General features: G+C 40.8%; 1 protein-coding gene across 1 annotated transcript in view; it reads left to right on the top strand.

Annotated features, from left to right (window-relative positions):
* LRRC1 (leucine rich repeat containing 1) overlaps positions 1-24,613 on the top strand; it is a 196,218-nt gene extending 171,605 nt beyond the window's left edge. The window contains exons 10-14 of the mRNA XM_073675417.1: positions 1,910-1,993; positions 13,690-13,805; positions 16,867-17,039; positions 21,507-21,643; positions 22,800-24,613. Coding sequence (XP_073531518.1) covers positions 1,910-1,993; positions 13,690-13,805; positions 16,867-17,039; positions 21,507-21,643; positions 22,800-22,958 — 669 coding nt within the window. The 3' untranslated portion in view covers positions 22,959-24,613. The remainder of the gene's footprint in view (positions 1-1,909; positions 1,994-13,689; positions 13,806-16,866; positions 17,040-21,506; positions 21,644-22,799) is intronic.
* The last annotated feature ends 202 nt before the right edge of the window (positions 24,614-24,815 follow it).

Here is a 24,815-nt window from a genome sequence, read left to right on the forward strand (position 1 = left end):
CGTTCATTTTATGGAGGACTTTTTATGGCACTTTTTCAGTCACATTTCGGTGCACATACAGCTCTGGCAAAAATTAAGAGACCACTGCAAAATTTTCATTTTCTCTGATTTTTCTCTTTATAGGTATATTTTTGAGTAAAATGTACATTGTTGTTTTATTCTATAAACTACTGACAACGTATCATGAAACTCAGAGCTAAAATTTTGTATTTAGTTGCAGCAAATGAGAAATCGTCAAAATAATAAAAAAGAAACAGTGCTTTCAGACCTCAAATAATGCAAAGAAAACAAGTTCTTATTCATGTAGAAACCACAATACTCATGTTTTAACTTGGGAAGAGTTCAGAAATCAATATTTGGTGGAATAACCATGATTTTTAATCGCAGCTTTCATGCATCTTGGCATGCTTTTCACCAGTCTTTCACACTGCTTTTGGGTGACCTTATGCCACCCCTGGCACAAAAATGTAAGCAGTTCTTCTTTGTTTGATGGCTTGTGACTATCCATCTTCCTCTTGATTACATTCCAGAGGTTTTCAATGGGGTTCAGGTCTGGAGATTGGGCTGGCCATGACAGGGTCTTGATGTGGTGCTCCTTCATCCACACATTGATTGACCTAGCTGTGTGGCATGGGGCATTGTCCTGCTGGAAAAAACAGTCCTCAGAGTTGGGGAACATTGCCTGATCAGAAGGAAGCAAGTGTTTTTCAAGGATAACCTTGTATGCGGCTTGATTCATACATCCTTCGCAAAGATTAACCTGCCCAATTCCAGCCTTGCGGAAGCATCCCCAGATCATCACCGATCCTCGACCAAATTTCACAGTGGGTGCAAGACACTGTGGCTTGTATGCCTCTCCAGGTCTCCGTCTAACCATTAGATGACCAGGTGTTGGGCAAAGCTGAAAATTAGACTCCTCAGAGAAGATTATTTTACTCCAGTCCTCTATGGTCCAATCCTTCTGGCCTTTGGCGAACTTCAGCCTGGCTCTCCTTTGTTTCTCATTGATGAAAGGCTTTTTTTCTAGCTTTTCATGACTGGAGGCCTACCTCTAGGAGCCTGTTACAAACTGTTCTTGCTGTGCACTTCACCCTAGCTGCCATTTGCCATTTGCTTTTGTAGGTCACTTGATGTCATCCTGCGGTTGCTTAGTGACATTCGAATAAGATGACGGTCATCCCGGTCAGTGGAGAGTTGCTTTCGCCCTCTGCCGGTCTGTAGCTTTATTGTCCCCAATGTCTGCTGCTTGACCTTGTTGTAATGGACTGCCGTCTTCAAAATTTTAAGGGTGGAGGCAACATGATGCTCACTGTATCCCTCTGCTAGTAAATCAGAATTGAGCCCTTCTTTTCCTCACTCAAGACTTTTCTTTTCAACTCCTTTGGCATGGTTAAGTTATTTTTTCATTCAAATTACTTTTGGGCCATTCCTAGCACTTGTTTTGCCATCCAGCTTGTCCTATTGCAAGAGGATTGTGAAGACCACAGCAGTGTTTTTTATACTTTCCCTCGTTACATAAGATGTGGTTCAGGTAATCACCTAATCAGAAGCACATTAAGTAGAATGAGGTGTACTTTGGTTGGAATTTGACGGACACTGGAATGGAATGGCTGTCAGACATGTAGAGATGATGATTTTTAGAAAACTGTGCAGCGGTCTCTTAATTTTTGCCAGAGCTGTACACTAATTCTATGATTCAAATTGCAATAATTGTGTGATTTCCTATTTACCTATATACAAAATGACAGTAACACATACTGTAGCACTTTTCTCTTCACTGCTACGTGATGGAAGGAAAGCATGCGTTAAACCTAATCTGATCTCTTATGTTCGCCAGCACGGTCACAGTTCAACACCGTTTTGCAAGCCAAAACTCAATTTATGCAGGCTATTTTGTTTATATCCTCAGGTTTTGCCAAGAAGCATTGGGAAACTAAAGAAGCTGAACAACTTGAACGTTGATAGGAATAAATTAATGTCCCTGCCAAAAGAGGTGAGTGAATAAAAAGTATGAATTCTGCTAAATAGAAGCTGTCACTATGGCATGTTCTACTTCTAAAGATCTCTTGAGAATTACAGCTAAAATTAATGTCCTTACAAATTTGAAGTACTATTAAGGAACCCAAAAAAATCCTCCCGCCTCAACTATTACTTCTATGCTGCGCGGCAGCATAGTCATGCGGCTCAGGGTAGGTGGGCTCCCATGTAGACTCCCTGAGCTCTCCCTCTCATGTATCGCTCTGCTTGTCATAGCGAGAAATGTGCTGCCATCAGTAACAGCAGCACACTCCTCTGTCTTATCAATCAGAACAGCCAGAAATGGAACAATCAGATTAATTTCCTATTACAGGAACAACGCTGAAGTCTTAGAATGAGCACACTGTGTGCAGAATTATCAGGCAATTTGTATTTTTCATTATTTTATTATTGAACCAAATACAGTGCTGTCAGTCAATCCAAAAGGTTAATAAGTCTGAATATTTAAGAAAGTAACTCTCAGTTTTGTCTGTCTTAGGCGAATGTCTGTCTGCAGAATTATTATTCAACTAAATTTTTCAATTTAAGTTGTTTATCTTCATCTGTTAAAGTGAGAAGAATAACCCAACAACCCAAAATGTACAAAATACATATTTTTTGAAATGTTATAACTGTATCAGTGACCAAAATAGCCTTCCATCTTCTCCATAAGTCATAAGCCATGCTTTACTGGCCACCGAACAGTGGAGGACTTTGATACATACAATGGAACATTGTCCTGCATAAAAATCATGGTTTTCTTGAAAGATGCAGCAGACTTTTTCCTGTACCACTGCTTGAAGGAAGTGTCTTCAAAAACTAGTAATAGGTTTAAAAGTTGATTTTGAGTCCATCTTCAACCCGAAAAACTCCAACTAGCTGACGTACATTTACGTCATATGTCGTGTCCCTGCCTTGTGATGCAGGCTCGCATGCAGAGTCCGCATCTCTCCCAACACATGACAACTGATTTGATCAGCCATCATGTGCCTTTTAACAGCTGCAGGTAGAGCAATACTCCGCCTGCAGCTGTCAATCTCTTGACAGGGGGATTTAACACTAGCCGGCAGGGAGCCCATGATTTCACTCTTCCATGGGCACACCCATGACGTGATCGAGAAACGTCGTTGGATTGTCATAAGTCGTCGGAGGTCTGCTAATGACCCCTATGCCTGTCATTACGATCCTCCTGTGAACGCAGGCCCATGGAGATAATGATATGTGCTATGTATAGCACAAGCGATCGGATTATCGCCGCTGCAACCCCCTGAGGGGGAGTGTTAAGTACAGTGAAAAGTAAGGATAAAGTGGGGGGGGAGGGGTTATTTAAAAAAAAAAAAAAAAACACCTCTTTAAATCATCCCCCTTTTGCCCTATTGAAAATAAAACTACAATGTGTATTTTTAATTTTTTTTATCGCTGCATTAAGAAATGCCCAAGCTATCAAAATATGAAGTATGAAGTTTAGTGTCCAGAACTGCCCTCTGCCTGCCCACTACGCACGCACTCCAGTATTGGAAATAACAGAGCAGTGTCCTTATCTGTGGAAAGCCGCACAATCACTTCACTCCACATCCAAAGTGGTGACAGCTTCACGTGTCTCCACATCACCTCTGACATATGATTACTGTGAAATCTATAGTTTGTGTGTGTGTGTGCACAAAAGTGTAAGGATGTGTGTATCTACATATATACAAGATAATACACCTCAGCTGCTGCAGAACCTTAGTCTATAGTGATGTGTATACGCATATACCACATAATACATCTCAGCTGCTGCAGAACCTCAGTCTAGAGGGAGGGAGGGATGGATGGATCAATGAGAGAGGGATGGATGGATCAATGAGAGAGGGATGGATGGATCAATGAGAGAGGGAGGGATGGATCAATGAATGGAGGGAGGGATGGATCAATGAATGGAGGGAGGGATGGATCAATGAATGGAGGGAGGGATGGATCAATGAATGGAGGGAGGGATGGATCAATGAATGGAGGGAGGGATGGATCAATGAATGGAGGGAGGGATGGATCAATGAATGGAGGGAGGGATGGATCAATGAATGGAGGGAGGGATCAATGAATGGAGGGGAGGGAGGGATCAATGAATGGAGGGGAGGGAGGGATATATCAATGAATGGAGGGAGGGAGGGATGGATCAATGAATGGAGGGAGGGAGGGATGGATCAATGAATGGAGGGAGGGAGGGATGGATCAATGAATGGAGGGAGGGAGGGATGGATCAATGAATGGAGGGAGGGAGGGATGGATCAATGAATGGAGGGAGGGAGGGATGGATCAATGAATGGAGGGAGGGAGGGATGGATCAATGAATGGAGGGAGGGATGGATCAATGAATGGAGGGGAGGGAGGGATATATCAATGAATGGAGGGGAGGGAGGGATATATCAATGAAGGGAGGGAGGGATGGATCAATGAAGGGAGGGAGGGATGGATCAATGAATGGAGGGAGGGAGGGATGGATCAATGAATGGAGGGAGGGAGGGATGGATCAATGAATGGAGGGAGGGAGGGATGGATCAATGAATGGAGGGAGGGAGGGATGGATCAATGAATGGAGGGAGGGAGGGATGGATCAATGAATGGAGGGAGGGGAGGATGGATCAATGAATGGAGGGAGGGAGGGATCAAGGGAGGTTGGGAGGGAGGGATGGATCGAGGAAGGGAGGGATGGATCGAGGGAGGGATGGATGGATGGCTGAGGGATGGATGGATGGATGGATGGCTGAGGGAGGAATGAATGGATGGATGGCTGAGAGAGGGAAGGACGGGTGCACATAGCACATTATACTCGCCTATGTAGAAGCCTTTTCCTTCCTGGTTCATCCAATCAGCTGAGTCATTCCTCTGATGCCTCACACTGTGCTAAAGGGAGACTGGAGCAGGAGGCAGGGGGAGGGTCTGGCAGAGACTGGGGGTGGTGTCTGTTGTGACATCACTAACCAGGCTCTGCCAGACAGGAAAACTCTATTCGGGGAGTGAACAGCTCCTCCAGAATCAGGTGAGAGCTGCTCACATGACTAGGTGTGCTATCTTGGACACCATGCAGAATGCTGACAGGGAGTATATTACAAACTGTCCGCATTCTGCAGCCTAGGTACTCACAAATTATACTGAATGCCCGAACAACCCCTTTAAAGGGAGTCTGTCAGCAAGAAATAACTGTTCAAACAAAGCACAGGCTCTTACTGCACCTTCTCACCTACTTGTTTTGCATCCATCTCTACTTCCATCTTCCTTGATTAACAGCTGTTGCTTTACAGGTGAAGGGCACAGCTAGAATGAAAGAAAATGTGGGAAGGTGCAGTGAATTACTTGTCTGTACCAAGTGCCTGTGCTTAGTTTAAAATGTAATTTTGTCCTTACAGACTAAAGGTGACTGTCCTGACTCCAATTCCTCATTGGAGGTTCCAATCCAATAGCGCTCTCTAATCTGCTGAATGAATGTCAGCCAGTCTTTTATTACACATTAAATTTGCTGCTTCCAACAAAATCGAAAGGCTTGGCCAAATTAAGTCTTGTGTATGATCGCTTTTTAACATTTATGTGCCCTGTCAGGGCGACAACTCTGTGGCTAAGGACGCATGAAGTATGTCCTGTCTACTAATGGCATATTTCAACCTGAGTCACAGTTGCAGTTGTTGAGATTCTTGGCTTTAGAATGAGACCATAATCCCCACTCTAGTCTCGGCCCAGCCCAAGGTTTCAGGTGCTAAAGAACTCCAGGTGTATGGGAGCTTGCATTCCCATCTTTCACTTTAATGATATTGCAGGCTGGGTCACGACTACAGTAGTTCTGGTTTCATTTCAAACCTGTGGAATTGACAGGACGCAGGTACAGGAAAGGAATACTATGTGATCTGTCCCTGTGTAACAATAGTTTTAAGGCATTACACCTGCAAAGGTTTCATTTTCAAAGGCCAATGGTAAAGAAATCTGCAAGACACCTATGGGTTAAAATGTTCACTACACCCTTTATAGGAATTCTTTGAGGGGTATAATTTCCAAAAAGGAGTAACTTCTGTGGGTTTCTTCTGTACCTCAGGGGTTTTGCAAATGCAGCATGGTGAATGAAAACCAATCCAGCAAAATTTGCACTCCTTCCCTTCTGATCCGTGCCATGTTGCCCAATCAGAGTACGACCATGTATAAGGGTATTGCTGACCTTGGCAGAAATTGGGTAACAAATTATGGGGTGTAAAATTGGGTAAAAATTTGGGTGTAAAATCTATATTTTAATAGAAAACATGGGATTTTAATTTTTTTTTTCTATACACTGTGTTCATTCATGTGGTTTGTGTGGGGACTTTAAATTATAGGCCCCTCAAGGGCACTGGGGAACTAAATTGAACCTTATAAATAGGTTTCTGAAAGTTTCTTGAACGTTTGGGCAGCATGTATCAGCAGGCAGGTTCCCTTCAAAGTGCTGCTACCGGGAGAAAGTGAACATTATTTCCCCCAGGAGCCACTGATTTTCCGTCATACAGATGTGCTGGCGCGGCTCCAGCCATTGCTCACTACACCGTGCCCCGACACACTGAATGATAAATAGTAGTCTCTGGAAGGCATTAGTGCAGCGTGAGCTGTCAATCATAGGGGCGTGCATCCAGCGGCCGCTCACTGTGTACTCAGCAGTTACTGTAGCCATTGATGTGACCTCTCCTTGCAGTCTGTATAGATTGTCTTCCAGATTCCAGGCCTGTACGTCACTGACCTGATACACTTGTCTGTGTTGAGGATATGTCATTGATTGGCTAAGCACAGTGCATCCACTGACGTGATGTGACTTAAGACTGGCATCATGAAAGTTTTTCTTTCAATGTTCTTTTGTGTTGGGCTCCCATCCGGTATGATCTGTTCTTCACACTTATAGAAATGAGACATAAAAGCCTATCACACCTGTTACTAGTGTAGTGTAGCGTAGACTATGACTGTGCAGGATAGTACAGTCCTGTCTCCTCGTATAATGGGCTGCTTTTTGTGCTTTCCACTATGGCTACACACTGGCCTTCTGCCACATGACGTAAATTTGCTTAAAAATCCTTATCTGTGAAAATACATTGGTTTTGATATTGTCTAAGGAATCTGTGTGATAACTGCCTATGTATAGAATGTTGTAATTCCATAGCAATTAACTGCTAATCAATTGACTTCCCATAATGCACTCGGGTCACAGGAAACAAGTGCAATTCTGTATTGGGCTTTGGATGTGAAAGGAGAAGAAGTCCTCATATAACTAATAACTTTTATAATATATTTCATAATGATTAGTCCAAGATAAGACTGTGTACCAAACTGTAATATGTTGAACAATTTTCAGTGTGTTGTAGTTTTTTTTTATCCATTACCTATTCATCAGCATTCATTTATTCCTATAGTGCAGCTTTACCATTCTCCTCATTCCCTTGACCACGAAGAATATATTTTAATCCGCTTCTCATCCCGTCTAATTCTGTGCCGCTCTGCATGAAATATCTGTGGCTTTTCTCATTTGATTGCAATAGAAGCTGCACAATAAGACCTGATGCCTAGGAGCTGCTGGAGCTTAAATGTGTGAATTAAGTATTTTATGTAGATTTTAGTGTCGATTCTATGGCAAAAATCTAAATAAAATCTGAAACTACAGAAACTTTTAGCATTTATGTTGGCTTGCACTTTGTGAGAAATAATTTCCATGAAAATAAATAAATTCTCCTTTTTAAAAGGATTTTTTTTGCATGTTAAACAATAAAGAGACAAAGCTCTGCTGTACTTCCCTTCCCCTACACTGAGTGCCATGAGACTAACGCTATGGTCGCACTATTAGTAATTTGGTCAGTATTTTCTCAGTATTTGTAAGCCAAAACCAGGAGTGAAACTATCGAGGAAAAGTATAATAGAAACATGTCACCACTTCTGTATTTATCACCCACTCCTGGTTTTGTCTTACAAATACTGATGTGACATACTGACCAAATACTGATAATGTGACCATGAAGAAGTATTAGTAATCACACTCAGTTCAGTGCTACTCCCAGGGGAAGGTGATTACATACTGCTTTCAACAGTGTTGAAAGGGGAGAAAGCAGAGAAAGGGTCTCAGGAGATTAAACTAGTTGTTGTGTTTATATTATTTCCTGATATATGTGCTAATGAAGACAGCAGAGCCCTGCATAGTAACTGACTTCATATCCAGCCTATATTACCGGGAGAGACTTTCCCACAAAGGAAAATGTGAAACGTGGATCATTCTGCAAACTACATATCAGGGGTCTAAAGTAATGAGAATTGAGATTGCTGGCTGAAATTTAGTGTCTTTTTTTTTTCTTTTAAAACCTCAAGTAACTATGAAAATATGTAAAAATATATTTTTTCCTTCCCAAAGGTATCTCTAGCTTTTAAAATCTACATGAAGAGCTTCTTCTTCATGAGCTTAACATTTAAATTGGAGGTTTACTTCATAAAGTCGTCTGATGGTATATTGATTGGTATAATTGAGGGCATGTAATCAATGAAACCTCAAAAAGTGGCCATATGGCGTAGTCTAAGTGGGAGATTAAGCGATTTGCTCCTGTTTTCTGGCATTACAAAGTCAGAAATGTTAGTGCATGGCTGTTCATCTTTTTCCTAATCAACATCACTCTTGACTCTTTTGGATAGGTGACTGGCGCTTAGGACGGGCAGTGCTGCTGCTACTTATGATTAACTCAAAAATTCTGCATAAATTATAGTGGAGATCTAGCTTGAAGCTTGTGTAGAGTGCAGTTATTTTCATGAAGCATGGACAGCCAAATTCATTAGGTCTGCCCCAAAATTCTGACACTGCCGAGCTTCAATTTAAGACTAGACCACAAGTCTTACATTTTTAACCTAAGCCACTTATTTACTTTTTTCTGTCTGGTCTCACTTTTCTCGTCTGTAAGAAAGACCATCCTGCACTCTTCTATCCAGGAAATACAGTGGGTAAAAAAAAGTATTTAGTCAGCCACCAATTGTGCTAGTTCTCCCACTTAAAAAGATGAGCGAGGCCTGTAATTGACATCATAGGTAGACCTCAACTATGAGCGACAAAATGAGAAATCAAATCCTGTTCTCCAGTAGATAAGCTGTCACCAGAGATGTCCGGCAGCAGCTCTCTCATAGAGAACACAGGAGCATTTAGCTGTATGGGAGAGACAGCTAAAAAAAAGATTGCTTGCAGACGAACAATTGCTTTGCCAATCATTTGACCTGCAGCTAATGTGTATGGTAGTCCTTATACGGGTGGAAAGACCTACTTGGAGAGTACAATAAATAGAGAAGATGCCCCTTTCCTCCTTTGATAGAAAGGTCAGTGCAGCATTGTTGCTCGGAGTTTGCCAAAAGGAGTTATATGATACAATGAATGAGAAGCAAATGACACAGACCTGTAACAACTTCTTTAAGAGTCTCCTCTGTCCTCCACTCATTACCTGTAGTACTGGCACCTGTTTGAACTTGTTATTAGTATAAAAGACACCTGTCCGCAAGCTCAAACAGTCACACTCCAAACTCCACTATGGTGAAGACCAAAGAGCTGTCGAAGGACACCAGAAACAAAATTGTAGCCCTGCACCAGGCTGGGAAGACTGAATCTGCAATAGGCAAGCAGCTTAGTGTGAAGAAATCAACTGTGGGAGCAATAATTAGAAAATGGAAGCCATACAAGACCACTGATAATTTCCCTCGATCTGTGGCTCCACACAAGATCTCACCCCGTGGGGTCAAAATGATCTCAAGAACGGGGAGCAAAAATCTCAGAACCACATGGGAGGACCTAGTGAATGACCTGCTGAGAGCTGGGACCAACGTTACACAGACTACCATCAAAAACACACTACGCCGCCAGGGACTCAGATCCTGCAGTGCCAGACGTGTCCCCCTGCTTAAGCCATTACATGTCCGGGCCCGTCTGAAGTATGTGAGAGCATTTGGATGATCCAGAAGAGTATTGGGAGAATGTCATATGGTCAGATGAAACCAAAGTAGAACTGTTTGGTAGAAACACAACTTGTCTTGTTTGGAGGAGAAAGAATGCTGAGTTGCATCCAAAGAACACCATACCTACTGTGAAGCATGGGGGTGGCAACATCATTCTTTGGTGCTGTTTCTCTGCCAAGGGACCAGGACGACTGATCCATGTACATGAAAGAATGAATGGGGCCATGTATTGTGAGATTTTGACTGCAAACTACCTTCCATCAGCAAGGGCATTGAAGATGAAATGTGGCTGGGTCTTTCAGCATGACAATGATCCCAAGCAAACCGCCAGGGCAATGAAGGAGTGGCTTCGTAAGAAGCATTTCAAGGTCCTGGAGTGGCCTAGCCAGTCTCCAGATCTAAACCCTATAGAAAACCTTTGGAGGGAGTTGAAAAGTCTGTGTTGCCCAGCGACAGCCCCAAAACATCACTGCTCTAGAGGAGATCTGCATGGAGGAATGGGCCAACATACCAGCAACAGTGTGTGCCAACCTTGTGAAGACTTACAGAAAACGTTTGACCACGGTCATTGCCAACAAAGGATATATAACAAAGTATTGAGATGAATTTTTGCAATTGACCAAATACTTATTTTCCACCAAAATTTGAAAAAAATTTCTTTCCAAATCAGACAATGTGATTTTCAGGATTTGTTTTCTCATTTTGTCTCTCATAGTTGAAGTCTACCTATGATGTCAATTACAGGCCTCTCTCATCTTTTTAAGTGGGAGAACTTGCACAATTGGTGGCTGACTAAATACTTTTTTTCCCCACTCTAAATGATGAAGATATTACAAGTCACTGGACAAAAGTAGAACAGAAATGCCATGTGCATTAATCTGTACTGATTACTTCTGCACAAGACTATGTATTGACTTGATCAAATGGAAATGTGTTTAGAAGCAAAATTTTCCTCAGAAGCCATCTGACTTTATATTACTGCAGAAAAAAATTCTTCTCATGTTCATTTGTTTCTCTATTTATTGAAGGGGTGTCTTCTATATTCATTGTACTCTCCAAGTAGGTCTTTCCATCCATGTAAGGACTATCATACACATTAGCCTTTGGTCAAATGATTGGCAAAGCAATTGTTCGCCTGCAAGCGATCTTTTTTTTGCTGTTTCTCCCATACACAGGAGCACTCGTTCAGCTAAATGCTCCTGTGTTCTCTATGAGAGAGCCGCTGCCGGACATCTCTGGTGACAGCTTATCTCCTGGGGAACAGGATCAACAGTTCGAAATCTCACACGCCGGATCCTTAAAGAGGTGGTCCACTACAATGTATATTCCGCCCATCTATTTTAAACCTTTTAAATTATTTTTGTAAATACCTTATGTTGCCATTTTTGCCTGTGAGTGGTGGTGCTGTTGCTGCTCGCTCAGTCCTCATCACATGGGCCTTAGCTGCAGCCGCCTCTGACATCTGCTGATGTCACGTCAACTTCCGGGCTCCCTTGCATCACCCAGGCGTGACCCAGTCTCGCGCACTCCTCCTGATTGACTGGCCTGTTGGTGGTTTATCACCGCATGTCACAGCCCAGTACCCAGCGTATGTTGTAGAAGCTTTCCCCCTCTCCTCTGCTTTCATTGGCAGAGCCCTGTAGGTGTGCGCTCGATGACTGGGCTGTGGGCAGTGTTTCATCGCACAGTAATCAGGGGGAGTGGGTGTTACGCCTGGGTGATGCAGGGGAGTCCGGAAGTTGATATGGTATCAGTGGATGTCAGAGATGTCTGCAGCCAGTGGTCATGTGATTGGGACTTGGCGAGCAGCGATAGCGCTGCTTACAGGGAAAAATGGCAACATAAGGTATTTGCAAAAATATTTAAAAGGTTTCGATTGATGGACAGACTATGCATTTTAGTGGACCACCTCTTTTAATTTTCATAACACGTGTCTTTAGGGGCACCTATACGCATTAGGGTATGTGCACAGATTGAGTATTTTATAGCAAAAATCTCTGCACCAAAACATGTCTGTTGGCAGAAAAAAAAATGCATAAAATCTATGGTGATTTTTGCTTTGGTTTTTGATGTATTTTTTCCAGTTGATTTAAATGGGTTAAAACAGTGAATTGATATGCTGCAGATTTGAAACTGCAATGGAAAAAATAAGCATGTTCTTGAGATTTTAGAAAGCTCATTCACTTTGGTACTGTAAAATGCGGCGATATTTCACTGCAAGCCCACAATGTGTGAATAAGCCGTAGACCAGAGGTCCCCAACCTGTGACTCAAGGGCCCAAGATGTGTGGCTAACGGTTGTCTGCCAGCTTGGTAGATTAGTACCAGGTCTAGCAAATGGCTATGAAGAGCAGGTCTCAAGATGGTGCACAGAAGAGCAGATCTGGATGTGCATCTACTTTCCTTCGGGACTTAATTAATTTCTATGGTAAGCTGAAAATAGGGCATGGTTATCGTCCGAGGAGGGAGGTGCTTGAAGCTGAGTGTGATAGTGTTGTGGGGAGTGCATGATGCCAGAAAACTGAATGGGGGTAAGGAGGAACCCCTGGATGTAACACATTGCCTCAGTGTGATTTCTGTGGGAAAGGTTTGGCTGTAATGTTACCAGTAATAGGGCTCTGGGTGTCATCACTGGTGATGGGGGAGAAAGCCTGATGTCACTACTCAGGGGGTCTGGATGTGGCATACAACCCCTTTTCGGAGCTGAATGTTGATATCATTGTCATAAAGGTTGGGGCCCACAACCTTAGACTGTCGACCAAACCCGTCAGTAGTATCATGGGGTTCAGCCGACATTAGTCTAATATTTACTGTCGATTTAGTGACTTATTAGTTGTGCTTTTTTCTTCTGTGTATTCTTTTAAGACCTTCATTGCTGCAGTTGTACAATCTTATACCAAGCAGTGTCCAGTTCCTCACTAAAAGGCAAAGAAAAATATACATTAGGTAGTAACTGTGGACATTAATATGCATTTGAAAATAATTAGATCTATAATGACAAAGCAGGAGGCATCCATATGAAAATCCTGGCAGCCAGAGGGCGCGTGGTGAACACAGATTTACATGGGTTTTCTCAAATTAAACTAGTGCTTGTAGTATTTGGTATGATACACATGACTCCTTTTATTTCCTACCTTTTGCTAAATTTAGGTGTGGAACACCTCAGCTTTAAAAATTCTAAACAATCTTTTCAAATAAAACGCCTAGATATACTTTAGGGCAATTTTTTTGTATAATTTGTATGTGGGATAGTAATGAGTTTCCTTTATGTACTAATTGAAAAAAAAACAAAAACCTGTGGTTCTTGCATGTGAGGGCAATGTCTCGTCTAACCTTACCATTACTATTTTCATGATGCAAAGTATTAGCGCCATCAGTAAAACTAGATCACCGCTGGAGCTGGGAATCTGCAATTTGCAATAGAAACGGCTTTTAAAAACTGCAAGTGGTGCAATTTTATTTGTTGCTTATGGCCAGTAATCACTGGACAAATTTCCATCTCTGAGCGGTTGTATTATAATTTAATCATTTTTGACATTATTATCTAAGCTATTCCTTTTGAAGTAACATTCTTCCAGCATAGATTATTGTAAGTAAGTCATGTGCGAGACTTCTCAAAGCTAAATGCAATGGCTGTAAACATTTCTATTGTACAGTATGTATTACCAGATGATGTTGTATAACCACGTAATTTGTGCCATTCAATTTCTTCTTTCAGATTGGCGGCTGCTGTAGTCTTAATGTTTTCTGTGTCCGTGAAAATAGATTAAGTAGAATTCCTTCAGAAATTTCACAAGCTACTGAGCTCCATGTCTTAGATGTTGCAGGAAACAGGTAAAATGCAAATATCTCACCGACTTGTGAAAATGTTTTTGATTTACTTCCAAACGTGGGAAGTGCGGTGGCTCGGTGGTTAGCATCGTTACTTTGCAGCATGGCGTCCAGGGTTCAAAATCCAACCAAGGACAATAATGACTGTGGTTTATGCTTAGAGGACATAAATGGAAGTTGTTTTTGTTAGTAGCATTAACATATACATGTATAGATGACGTGTTAACTCTTCCCGCTGCGGTTAATTTTTTTTTTTTTTACGGTTTCATTATTTTTATGTAAAGTATGTAGAAAAAATGAAGCTGAGCTTCACATGAGGACTTGTTTGGCAGCCATAGGGGCATCACCAAGCCCCTGCCTGCCATGACAATTCATGACCACCCCGCGACAGCTGGTTATATAGCAGAGCTAGCTGCGGCTACTGTTATTAAAGGCAGTATGGTGGGGGCATAGGTCCTGGTACATTTGGAAATGTAGGGTGTACTCTTACGTCCTACATCATGGAAGTGTTAACTACATGCAACAGTCATATTTTCCTTATTCTAGAGGTGAACAGATTTGTGTAGTCAGAACTAATTGTGTTTATTATAACAGAATGTGTTACCTTATTTTATTTTTTTTTTAAATTCTAACATTTTCCCTTTAAGAACCCCTTAACATTCTGACGTATACTGTATATTAGTTGTGGGTAGGGATGAACAGAGCCATGGAAGTTTGGGTTCTGGTACCTGACTCAAACTTTATTCCAAAGTTCGATTCGGTTACTAGACCTGTACCGAACTTGAACCAGAGCCCAAACCCTATTGAATACAATGGTGAGCCGAAATTTTGAACTGGAAAATTCTGTCCCCCTCTCTCACTTTCCTCTGCCTCGGACGTCGTCCCTCCCCCTCCAAAACTCTGAACATTGCATCAGACTTCTGGGAGAAGTCTATGTTCGACATTTAGCACCGGACACAAACTGTCCGATATGAACCCTAAAGTTCGGGTTCGCTCATCTCTGGTCATGCTAATCCCTGCAATTTACCTCTTTGGATGCATGTCATTTAGTGACCATGGAGATGAATCATAGAATCATAGAATCATAGAATGGTAGAGTTGGAAGGGACCTCCTGGGTCATCTGGTCCAACCCCCTGCTCAAAGCAGGATTCACTAAATCATCTCAGACAGATGTCTGTCCAGCCTCTGTTTGAAGACGTCTATTGAAGGGGAACTCACCACCTCTCGTGGCAGCCTGTTCCACTCATTAATCACCCTAACTGTCAAAAAGTTTTTTCTAATATCTAATCTGTGTCTCCTCCCATTTAGTTTCATCCCATTGCTTCTAGTCTTTCCCTGTGCAAATGAGAATAAAGATGATCCTTCTACAATGTGACAGCCCTTGACATATTTGTAGACAGCTATTAAGTCTCCTCTCAGTCTTCTTTTTTGCAAGCTAAACATTCCCAAATCCTGCAACCGTTCCTCATAGGACATGGTTTGCAGACCAATCACCATTCTGGTCGCTCTTCTCTGAACTTGTTCCAGTTTGTCTATGTCTTTTTTAAAATGTGGTGCCCAAAACTGTACACAGTATTCCAGATGAGGTCTGACCAAAGAGGAGTAAAGACCGATAATGACTTCACGTGATCTAGACTGTATGCTTCTGTTAATACATCCCAGAATTGTATTTGCCTTTTTTGCTGCTGCATCACACTGTTGACTCATGTTCAGTCTATGATCTATTAGTATACCTAAGTCTTTTTCACATGTACTGTTGCTTAGCTCTATTCCTCCCATTCTGTATATGCTTTTTTCATTTTTATTGCCCAGATGTAGTACTTTGCATTTTTCCCTGTTAAAAACCATTCTGTTGGTTGCTGCCCACTGCTCCAGTTTATTTAGGTCTTTTTGAATCCTCTCTCTCTCTTCTCTAGTATTAGCTATCCCTCCTAGCTTTGTGTCATCCGCAAATTTAATCAGTTTACCCTCAATTCCTTCATCTAAATCATTGATGAAGATGTTGAACAATACAGGTCCCAGGACAGAGCCCTGTGGTACCCCACTTGAGACATTCATCCAGCTGGATGTGAAGCCATTTACAACCACCCTTTGAGTCCGATCACTAAGCCAGTTATGAATCCACCTAACAGTTGCCTGGTCCATTGCATACTTGGTCATTTTTTCAATAAGGATGGTGTGAGATACTTTGTCAAATGCTTTGCTGAAATCAAGATATACTATATCTACAGCATTTCCCTGATCCACCCAGTCAGTGATTCTGTCATAGAAGGAAATTAAGTTAGTCTGACATGACTTGTTAGTTACAAACCCATGCTGACTCTGGTTAATCACTTCATTCTTATCCAGGTACTTACATACATGATGTTTAATAATTTGTTCAAAGATCTTTCCTGGTATAGAAGTCAGACTCACCGGCCTATAGTTCCCTGGGTCCACCTTCTTCCCCTTTTTGAAGATAGGAACAACATTTGCTCTTCTCTAGTCTTCTGGGGCTTCTCCTGTTCTCCAAGAATTTTCAAAGATTATGGAGAGTGGCTCTAAAATTTCTTCTACGATCTCCTTCAGTACTGTGGGGTGTAATTCATCTGGACCTGGAGACTTGAACTCATTTATGTTAGCTAAATATTCCCTCACAATCTTTGTTTACAGATAACTTGGATTCTTCTATTCCTTTAAAAGGACAGTGAAAATCAGTTGATGTTACATTTTCTTTCTGAGAGAAAACAGATGCAAAATAGGAATTAAAAAGTTCGGCCTTCTCAACATCCTCTCTTACCATTTCTCCATTTTCATCCTGTAAAAATCCTATAGCATCTTTGACTTTTCTTTTACTTTTGACATACCCCCAAAATCCTTTTTTATTGCTTTTGACATCTCTTGCAAGCCTTAATTCATTGTCAGCTTTAGCTAACCTGATACGTGCCCTGCAGGATCTGCAGACTGCATTATAATCTTCTTTAGATATGCCTCCCTCTTTCCATTTAATAAACATCTGAAGATAATTGTTACCATGCAAGAATAGTTTGATTCTCTTGAATTTTTCTGTTTTCTTTCATATAGGTTATTATATTTACCCTTATCATTGACGTCACTGAAATTAAAGGCTTTATGGTTATCAGATAACCAGTCCCAGCCTTTGTTAACATTTCAGACCGATGAAGATCCTGAAACTGGAGAAAAGGTCTTGACTTGTGTGTTACTTCCACAGATGCCTTCTGATTCTTCTGGCCAAGGTATGAATTGTGATCTGTATGACTGGTAGTCGAATGTTTTATTTTTTTTACAAAGATAAAGTAGACTGTGTTAATGTTGAAACTTCTCTCAATATCCTAGTTATTACTGCTTAGCTCAAGTAAACATGTAAAGCACAAAGGTTGTCACTCACTACTGAGCAAGAGTATGGGCTAAATTCTGTAGACCCACACATAAGAGACATGTGAGATGGCTACCCTAATAAAATAGTGCAGCTCAACCCCTAGAGCTCACATGTCAAACTCTGGCCCGTGACTATGTGGGGCCATTATACAGTATGGAGGACTATGTTAGGCTATTATTCTGTATGGAGGACTATGTTAGGCTATTATTCTGTTTGGAGGACTATGTTAGGCTATTATTCTGTATGGAGGACTATGGGGGCCATTACTGTATGGAGGACTATGTGGGGCCCATTATACTGTATGGAGGACTATGTGGGGCTATTATGCTGTATGGAGGACTATGTGGGCAGTACAGTTGGGGAATCATACTGTGATAGGGTCACTATACCTTGCAGGTGGGGTTGAGGGGGGTGTGTGGTACAGTTGTCATCATACCATGCAGGTGGAAGAATTCACTGTGGGAGAGTCTTACTGTGTTTGGGGGGCACTTTTGTTGGCATCATACTCTACTCTGTATTATTCAAGTTTTTTTTTTATCATGTATTACTTATTTAAATTTGCTGGATCTGCAGCAGAAAAAACGGATTCTGTCACAACTGCTGTACACAGTTAACTAATCAACACGTTGCTGGAATCAGGCTCTCAGCCCCTCTCAGTAATATCGTCTGGGGAAGTGATAGTGGTGGTAGCGCTAGCCTAAACGTGTTTATGTGCAGCCACAGCACCTATAGAAGCATGGAAAGCTGCTGCTCCCTGGCTCGAGGAAAGGGTTCTTCCAGATGTATAATGTAGTTTAGAATTACACCATTCATTGTGAAATTGTGAAAAAAAATGCAGTTCTGCCATGTTTCGTTGGGTTTTTCTTTTATAGCGCAAGCTGTGTGTGGAGAGCGTTCAGCTCCTGAGCGCTTTCCTAATGCTATCACCCCCGCCATCATGTACAGTGCAGCATTTCTTCACACTTGCGTGAAACTTTTGCAAGCTAAGAATGCTTTGAAAATAGAAGTGTTAATAGTTTATTTTTATCAATACGCAAAATGCTAAGTGAAGATGGTTCTTGATGACATTGGCTGTATGTTTTTGGGTAGTTATCCTGTTGCAGAATAAATTTTGGAACCAACCAAACACCTTCAATGGTTTTGCAAGATGGAAAAGTAACTGCCTGCATTTCTCAACATTGAAGACCTCATTACTCCTGATTAATTCAACAACTTCATTTGCTGAAATGCTGCCCCAAACTTGCAAGGATCCCCCACCATGCTTCACTGTTGCCTGAAGACTCTCATTGTGCTGCTCACTAGCTCCTCGGGGAACAAACTGCCTTCTGTTACAGCCAAATATTTAGTGCAGAGCACAGGCTGTCATTTTTCTGTACCCTAGTTCTTATGTTTTTGTGTATAGTTGAATTGTTAGGCATGGTTTCCATTTCAATGGTATGTTTTTTGTTTTTTTGCAATTCTTCCATGAAGACCAATTCTGGCTAGACTTTGAACAGTAGATGGTGTAGCTGGGTCCTACGGAAAACACTAAACTGATTACTTTACTGGATCTATTTAGATTTTTTGAAGGGAACTAAGCGCAATGTGTCTTTCATCTGTTGCACCAAGTATCCTCTGAAGACAAATGCATCTACGGTTTTCAACATTGCCCATTTCTTGATGTGCTGTTCAAGCTTTTTTGAAGACGCATCTTGAAACACCAGTCTGCTTTGATATCTTGGGTCTTGTTGCTGTGCTCAGTCTTGCCTCAACTTTGTAACAGAGTTTGGTTGTTCCTCACCCAGTTTTAAGCCTCCTACACAGTTTCTCTTGACTGTGTTTCAACCTACATAACAAAATGACTTGTTTGGTGTAATTGGTTGCTCATGCACCTGACAAAATCCCTGACTTTGTAGGCAAAAATTGAAGGCAAATATTGATTTCAATTTTTTTATGTCCGTTCATTTCGTATTTTAATTGGTAAAATAAATTTACATGGTGTGCAGAATTATTAGGCAAGTGAGTACTTTCAGCATTTATATGCATTTTTTCCTACTCTATGCTGTGTAAACTTGAATTTTTATTGTTGTAAAGCAGATCAGGTAATGTGTATTTGTGTAATGAGGGCGTGTGAGGCCTAAGGATACAACACCCTTTATCAAGGTGTGCAGAATTATTAGGCAGCTTGTTTTACTCAAGAAAAGTAAGCTAAAAAATATTTAACGGACTCTGAAAAGCAGGACTGTGGAGTCAGAGTCTCGGAGTTGGAGCCCATTTTGGTGGAGTTTGTATAAAATGAAGGATCTATACTTTTAGCTGAGATTAATCTGTGCTACAGTAAATTTATCACTTAAACATGAGCCATTTATGAGGGAGTCGGTGTCATGGAAATTGAGGAGTCGGAGGTTTGGCTTACCGACTCCACAGCCCTGCCGAAAAGTCAAAAATTGTTATGTCTTAGAGGGATGCTGCACTCTTAAATTTGTTACGATATTGGGGCGTGATCACAGAACCATCAAAAGTTTTGTTGCAAAAAATATGTTTAGAGAAAAAGTCGCACATTGATTCTTCTCAAACCTTTGGCAGTCAAAGATGAAGCGACCAGGAGTTCTTTATCCTCCAGTGTTGTCCTATTCCACAACTACAACCTTCCTGGAGTGCCCAGAAGTACAAGGTGTTCAGTGCTCAGAGATGTGGCCAAGGTAAGAAAGGCTGAAACCTGACCACCACTGAAGAGGACACAGAAGTTGAAACTTCATGACTGGGTAAAGAAATATTTCAAAACAGATTTTTCAAAGGTTTTATGGACTGATGAGTTGAGTGACACTTGATGGACCAGATGGATGGGCATAGACTTTCAGTTCTACTCAAATGCAAGCAGCAAGGTGGGGGAGGAGTACTGTTATTACCTGTTGTTATTATTAAAGATTAGGTAGTTGGACCTTTTTGGGTTGAAGACGGATTCAAAATCAACTCCCAAACCAATTGCCAGATTTTAGAAGACACTTTCTTCAAGCCGTGGCACAGGAAAAAGTTTGCATTTTTCAAAAAAACGTTATTTTTATGCAAGACAATGCTTGTATTGAAGTGCTGCACAGCTTGGCTGCCATTAAAGGCCTTAAAGATGAGAGAATGGTATGTTCCCCTTCCTCAACCGACCTAAGCCCTATTGAGATCTTGGGGGTCCTTGTTAAACGGGAGATTTCCGGTGAAGGAAAATCGTACACCTCGCTGAACAATATCTGAGCAGCTGTGGTTGGTGCGGAAGTAAAAGTTGATCGTAAACAGATTAAGAAACTGTCAGACTCCATGGATGGAAGGTTTATGACCCTTATTGAAAAGAAGGGGGACTTTATTGGGCACCGCTATTATTATTATTATTTTTTTTTTTTTTTTTTTTTTTTTTTTTAAACGTCCGATGTATATATTTGAGTTGTTTTGTTTTTTTTTTAACTTGAATAGATGAGAATAAAGAACTGAAATAGGAAAATTTACTTTTTTTATTTAATTGCGTAATAATTCTCACGCGAGTACTTATGCACACACATATTCTCCTAAGAGCGAGAAAACCTCACTTTTATTTTCTTATATATTCAAGTTTTCAGGTTTATTAACCCTTTGGATTGACTGACAGCACTGTAGTTGTTCAATTGTAAAGTTATCAAAATACAACTTTATTACAAGGAGCTCACCACATTTGCCCGTTATTCGCAAAGTCGGGAAACTTGTGACCGTTGGGTGCTAGATCCACAGCAATGCACAGGAGGAGGGGGAAGGCAGCACGTTCATCCGGTAATTTAAAATAAATGTTTATTCAAAATCCATTAAAGTGAACAATGTCCATGGAAAAATGTTAAAAGCTGGCTCACAAACTCCCTCACAATCATAGTACTATATACTTACTATGATTGAAGGCGTTTTCACCAGAAATGAATCAGTTTTTAATGGTTTCCATGGACATTGTTTGTTTTAATGGATTTTGAATAAACATTTATTTTATTTACCAGATGGACGTGCTGCCTTCCCCCTCGCTGTCCCATCAAAATATTAATTGTCTAATAAGAGTGCACACTGTATAGTACTTCTGTTTTTGAAAGCATTCTTATCTTGCACCATTTTTTCAACACCTCATAAGACTACAAAGGGTACCACTGTTATGATTTGCATTTACATAAATCACTTGATTATGGTTAATCATAATTTAAAGTAATACTTAACACAGGAGTGGTCTTCCTTAGCTTGTGTCCTAACTTGTCTGTTTTTAGCAACTTACTTGAATAAGAAAACACAAAACAGATTTCTATGTTCTTTAATTTACTTTTCATTGGAATATGTTCTGCCATAGACAATTTACCAAGATGTGGGGCCTTTGAGAGTCTGGTTAATGATATGTCCGATGACACTTGGAATGAGCGAGCAATGAATAGAATAAGTGCCATACGATTCTTGGATGATGAGAAAGAAGATGAGGAGGAAGAAACGGTACCTTTCAATTTCAATTTAATGTTCTTTTATCCAGATTCTGTAACCAATAATGTATGACCGTCTAGAGTAGTATGTCCCAAACCCCGTCCTCACGGCCCCCAACAAATCATGTTTTCAGGATTTCCTTAGTATTGCACAGGTGAGAAAGTCTGTTGCAATTTCTGCCTTAATAATAATTCCACCACATGTGTAAGAATACTAAGGAAATCCTGAAAACCTGATCTGTTGGAGGCCGTGAGGACTGGAGTTTGGGAAACTCCAGTCTAGAGCTTATAGATCAACTAATGTCTGAATACTTACTTTAGGTTCAGTTGTCTGTTTCCTTATTCCCCTGACATCTCACCAATATAGGTGATGAGGGTGTATTCACTGGTCTAGTTCACCTTGTACAAAATGTACATCTGAGGTGGCTTCATGAGAATTACTGCTATTACTGGATTTGGTTGATTTTAAGAAATCCCCTTTTGCCGATTTCTCATCAGAGCACCAAAAATTCCCCTAACATGTCTTCTATTTCTGTGTCCATAACTTTCTTTAATAGTTTTAGAGGAATCTGTCAGTAGGATCAACCCTCCTAAGCCGTCTATATGGGCATGTAGGTCATATAAAATTATACCTCGATATCTGCGATCAGATCTTTTTCCAAAATCTTTTTTTTTTCTTTTTCTTAATGTGCAAATGAGCTGTTAAGATCTATCGTCCAGACACTGATGTCCATGAGAATGTCTCCAGAGGTTATTTTAAATGAAGGAGAAAGTTAACAGTGTGAGAAATGTAGCACAGGAGAGCAAACGGTCAGTCATTATATGTCTCACAGTGGTAATGCCCTATTTAATTTAATTTTAAAACAAGCACAGGAAGATCTGTGTCCGGCTCAACGATCTTAACAAATCATTTACATATTAAGGAAAATGTATATTTTTCTGGAATAAGTCATCCGATCGCAGATATCAAGTTATTTTTTCTTTCAACTTTCTATGATCTACATATGCTGCTTAGGAGAGATGATCCTACTGACAGATTCCCTTTTAGACGATATCTCAGTTTGCTGGTTAAGTAGGCAATCCTCTATAGCTAATCTGTAAAAGCCGCACAAATCTCTCTCCTCTCCTGGATTACACTGATACCATTAAATCTGTATCCTCTCTTTAAGGCAACTCTTCTGAGACGTGCTACTCCGCACCCAGGTGAGCTGAAGACCATGAAAAAGACTGTCGAGAACCTGCGTACAACTATGAATGCTGCTAAAGGCCTGGACTCTAACAAAAATGAGGTCAATAACTCCGTTGACAGATTGACCACGTCTGTATAGAGTGCCACCTCCATCTTACCTCCTGTGTCTTCCCTTACTGTTGCGATGTCTCCCGGGACCACACCCAGCCTCTTGTATTTACCAGAACATAATCATCATCCCTCCTTTTACTACTTTTGTTGAGATGCTGCAAATCTGAACAGGAAGTGCCTTATATCAACCAGATGTTTGCATCTGTGAACTTCTAACTTAATGCTGTAATTTTATATTTTACCAATCTTGTTTTTAAGACCTAGTACTACACTACTGTTCAGTTGTAATTTTACATTTGGAAATATCTTTATTTTTTAACTTCTGGAGTATATTTTATCACTTTTTTTGTGTGGACCTTTTAGAGATAAATGACATAGTTTTATGTGAAAATTGTACTTTTTATGTTTTGGCAGCTTTACTGGTGTATATTTGAAAAAAAATGTGCAGTAAGTTGCAAAAATTATTTTATTAGCATACATTTGAGTACGGTACATATGCTATTTTTTTAGGATGTAGGAAGTCTGGATTTTTAGAATTCCTTTGGGCATATGTGCCACCAAGATGTGCCTTTTTAAAGGAGTAATGGGGAGCACGTTATTTTGAACTCCTTTTTAAGAGACAGCTGTCATTATGTGCCCGTTTTTTCACTTCATTGAGTGAACAACTTATGCCATGATCGAAAGCGGGCACACAGGGAGTGCAATTACACTTTTTCAACATTTAGAAGTGCAGATGCTTTGCATTTTCCGTGTGTGATGCAACACCTTAATGGGATTTCCAGGACTATTTTTCTTCTTTTTTTTTTTTTTTTTTTTTTTACTATGGGTCTAGAAATTAAGAAAGGTACTTGCTAACAGCGGCAGCTACCTGCCTGTTCTACACAATGCCAACTCATAGCGGTCACCGACTGCTCCTGCCAGCGATTTGGCTGCTCCACATCAACAGAGAAGCTCTTCTGGGCTGCTCTGCCAATGGGGCATGATTGCCGATGTGATGTTGATTAGGCTGCGGGAGCTGGTTGTCAATCAGCATGACGTCGGAAGTCAGGCCCTGTTAACAGAGCAGAGTGGAAGAGAAGCTGCTCCTCTGTCAACGTGACGTCAGTGGAAGCTGCTGAATCGCCGGCAGGAGCGGTCTGTGATAGCTGTGTGCTGTAGTTAGGTAAGTAGTAACTACCTGCCTGTTCTTAGGCCCATAGTGAAAGAATGAAATAGTCCTGGGTAACCCTTTTGAGAGTAGTTGGCATCAGTTTTCTATATGGGGAGTATGTATTTCAGTGATGAAACCTTCCTTAAGACATGGAAATGTTTTTGACACTGATTTGACAATGTAGTAGGGTTTTATGTGTAATTTTTGAACAGTGTTGGCTGCTTTACAGTATCACTTAGAGCTTCCTGCACCTGCAATAGAATCCTTCTCATCCTTGCGGACCAGTGTTTGAAGTCCTCTATCAAACATGTTGGCTATCATTATTTTAGGGGTTTTTTTGCACTGACTTGGATATTTTTGTATGCTTTGATGAGCGCTTATACTGTGGAAATGTATACATACATTTTATACTCTGATCATGGTTGACATTATTATTTTCTATTGGTAATCATTCTAGGCTCGTCCTTTTAAACGTGGTGGTTCTATTATAATCATTTTTTCGTTGAATTTTTTTTTTTTTTTTTTTTTTTTTTTTTACACAATCGTTGCAATGAACATAAAATTACAGGAAAGTTCCATTTGCTTCACTGCAGAGTTATAAATAAGACTTCCCCTTGGTGTATGCACCAACTGTGGATTGTAAGAGGGACCTTATTCCACTTTAATCAGTTTTTGGTTATTCGTAATTAACGCTCTACCTCAGCAGTATAACAAACATAAGTATAGCCTTATTAT

This window comes from Phyllobates terribilis, unplaced genomic scaffold, assembly GCF_046119375.1.
Source record: "Phyllobates terribilis strain yellow unplaced genomic scaffold, ASM4611937v1 Scaffold_3__8_contigs__length_932513732, whole genome shotgun sequence".
Lineage (NCBI taxonomy): Eukaryota > Metazoa > Chordata > Amphibia > Anura > Dendrobatidae > Phyllobates > Phyllobates terribilis.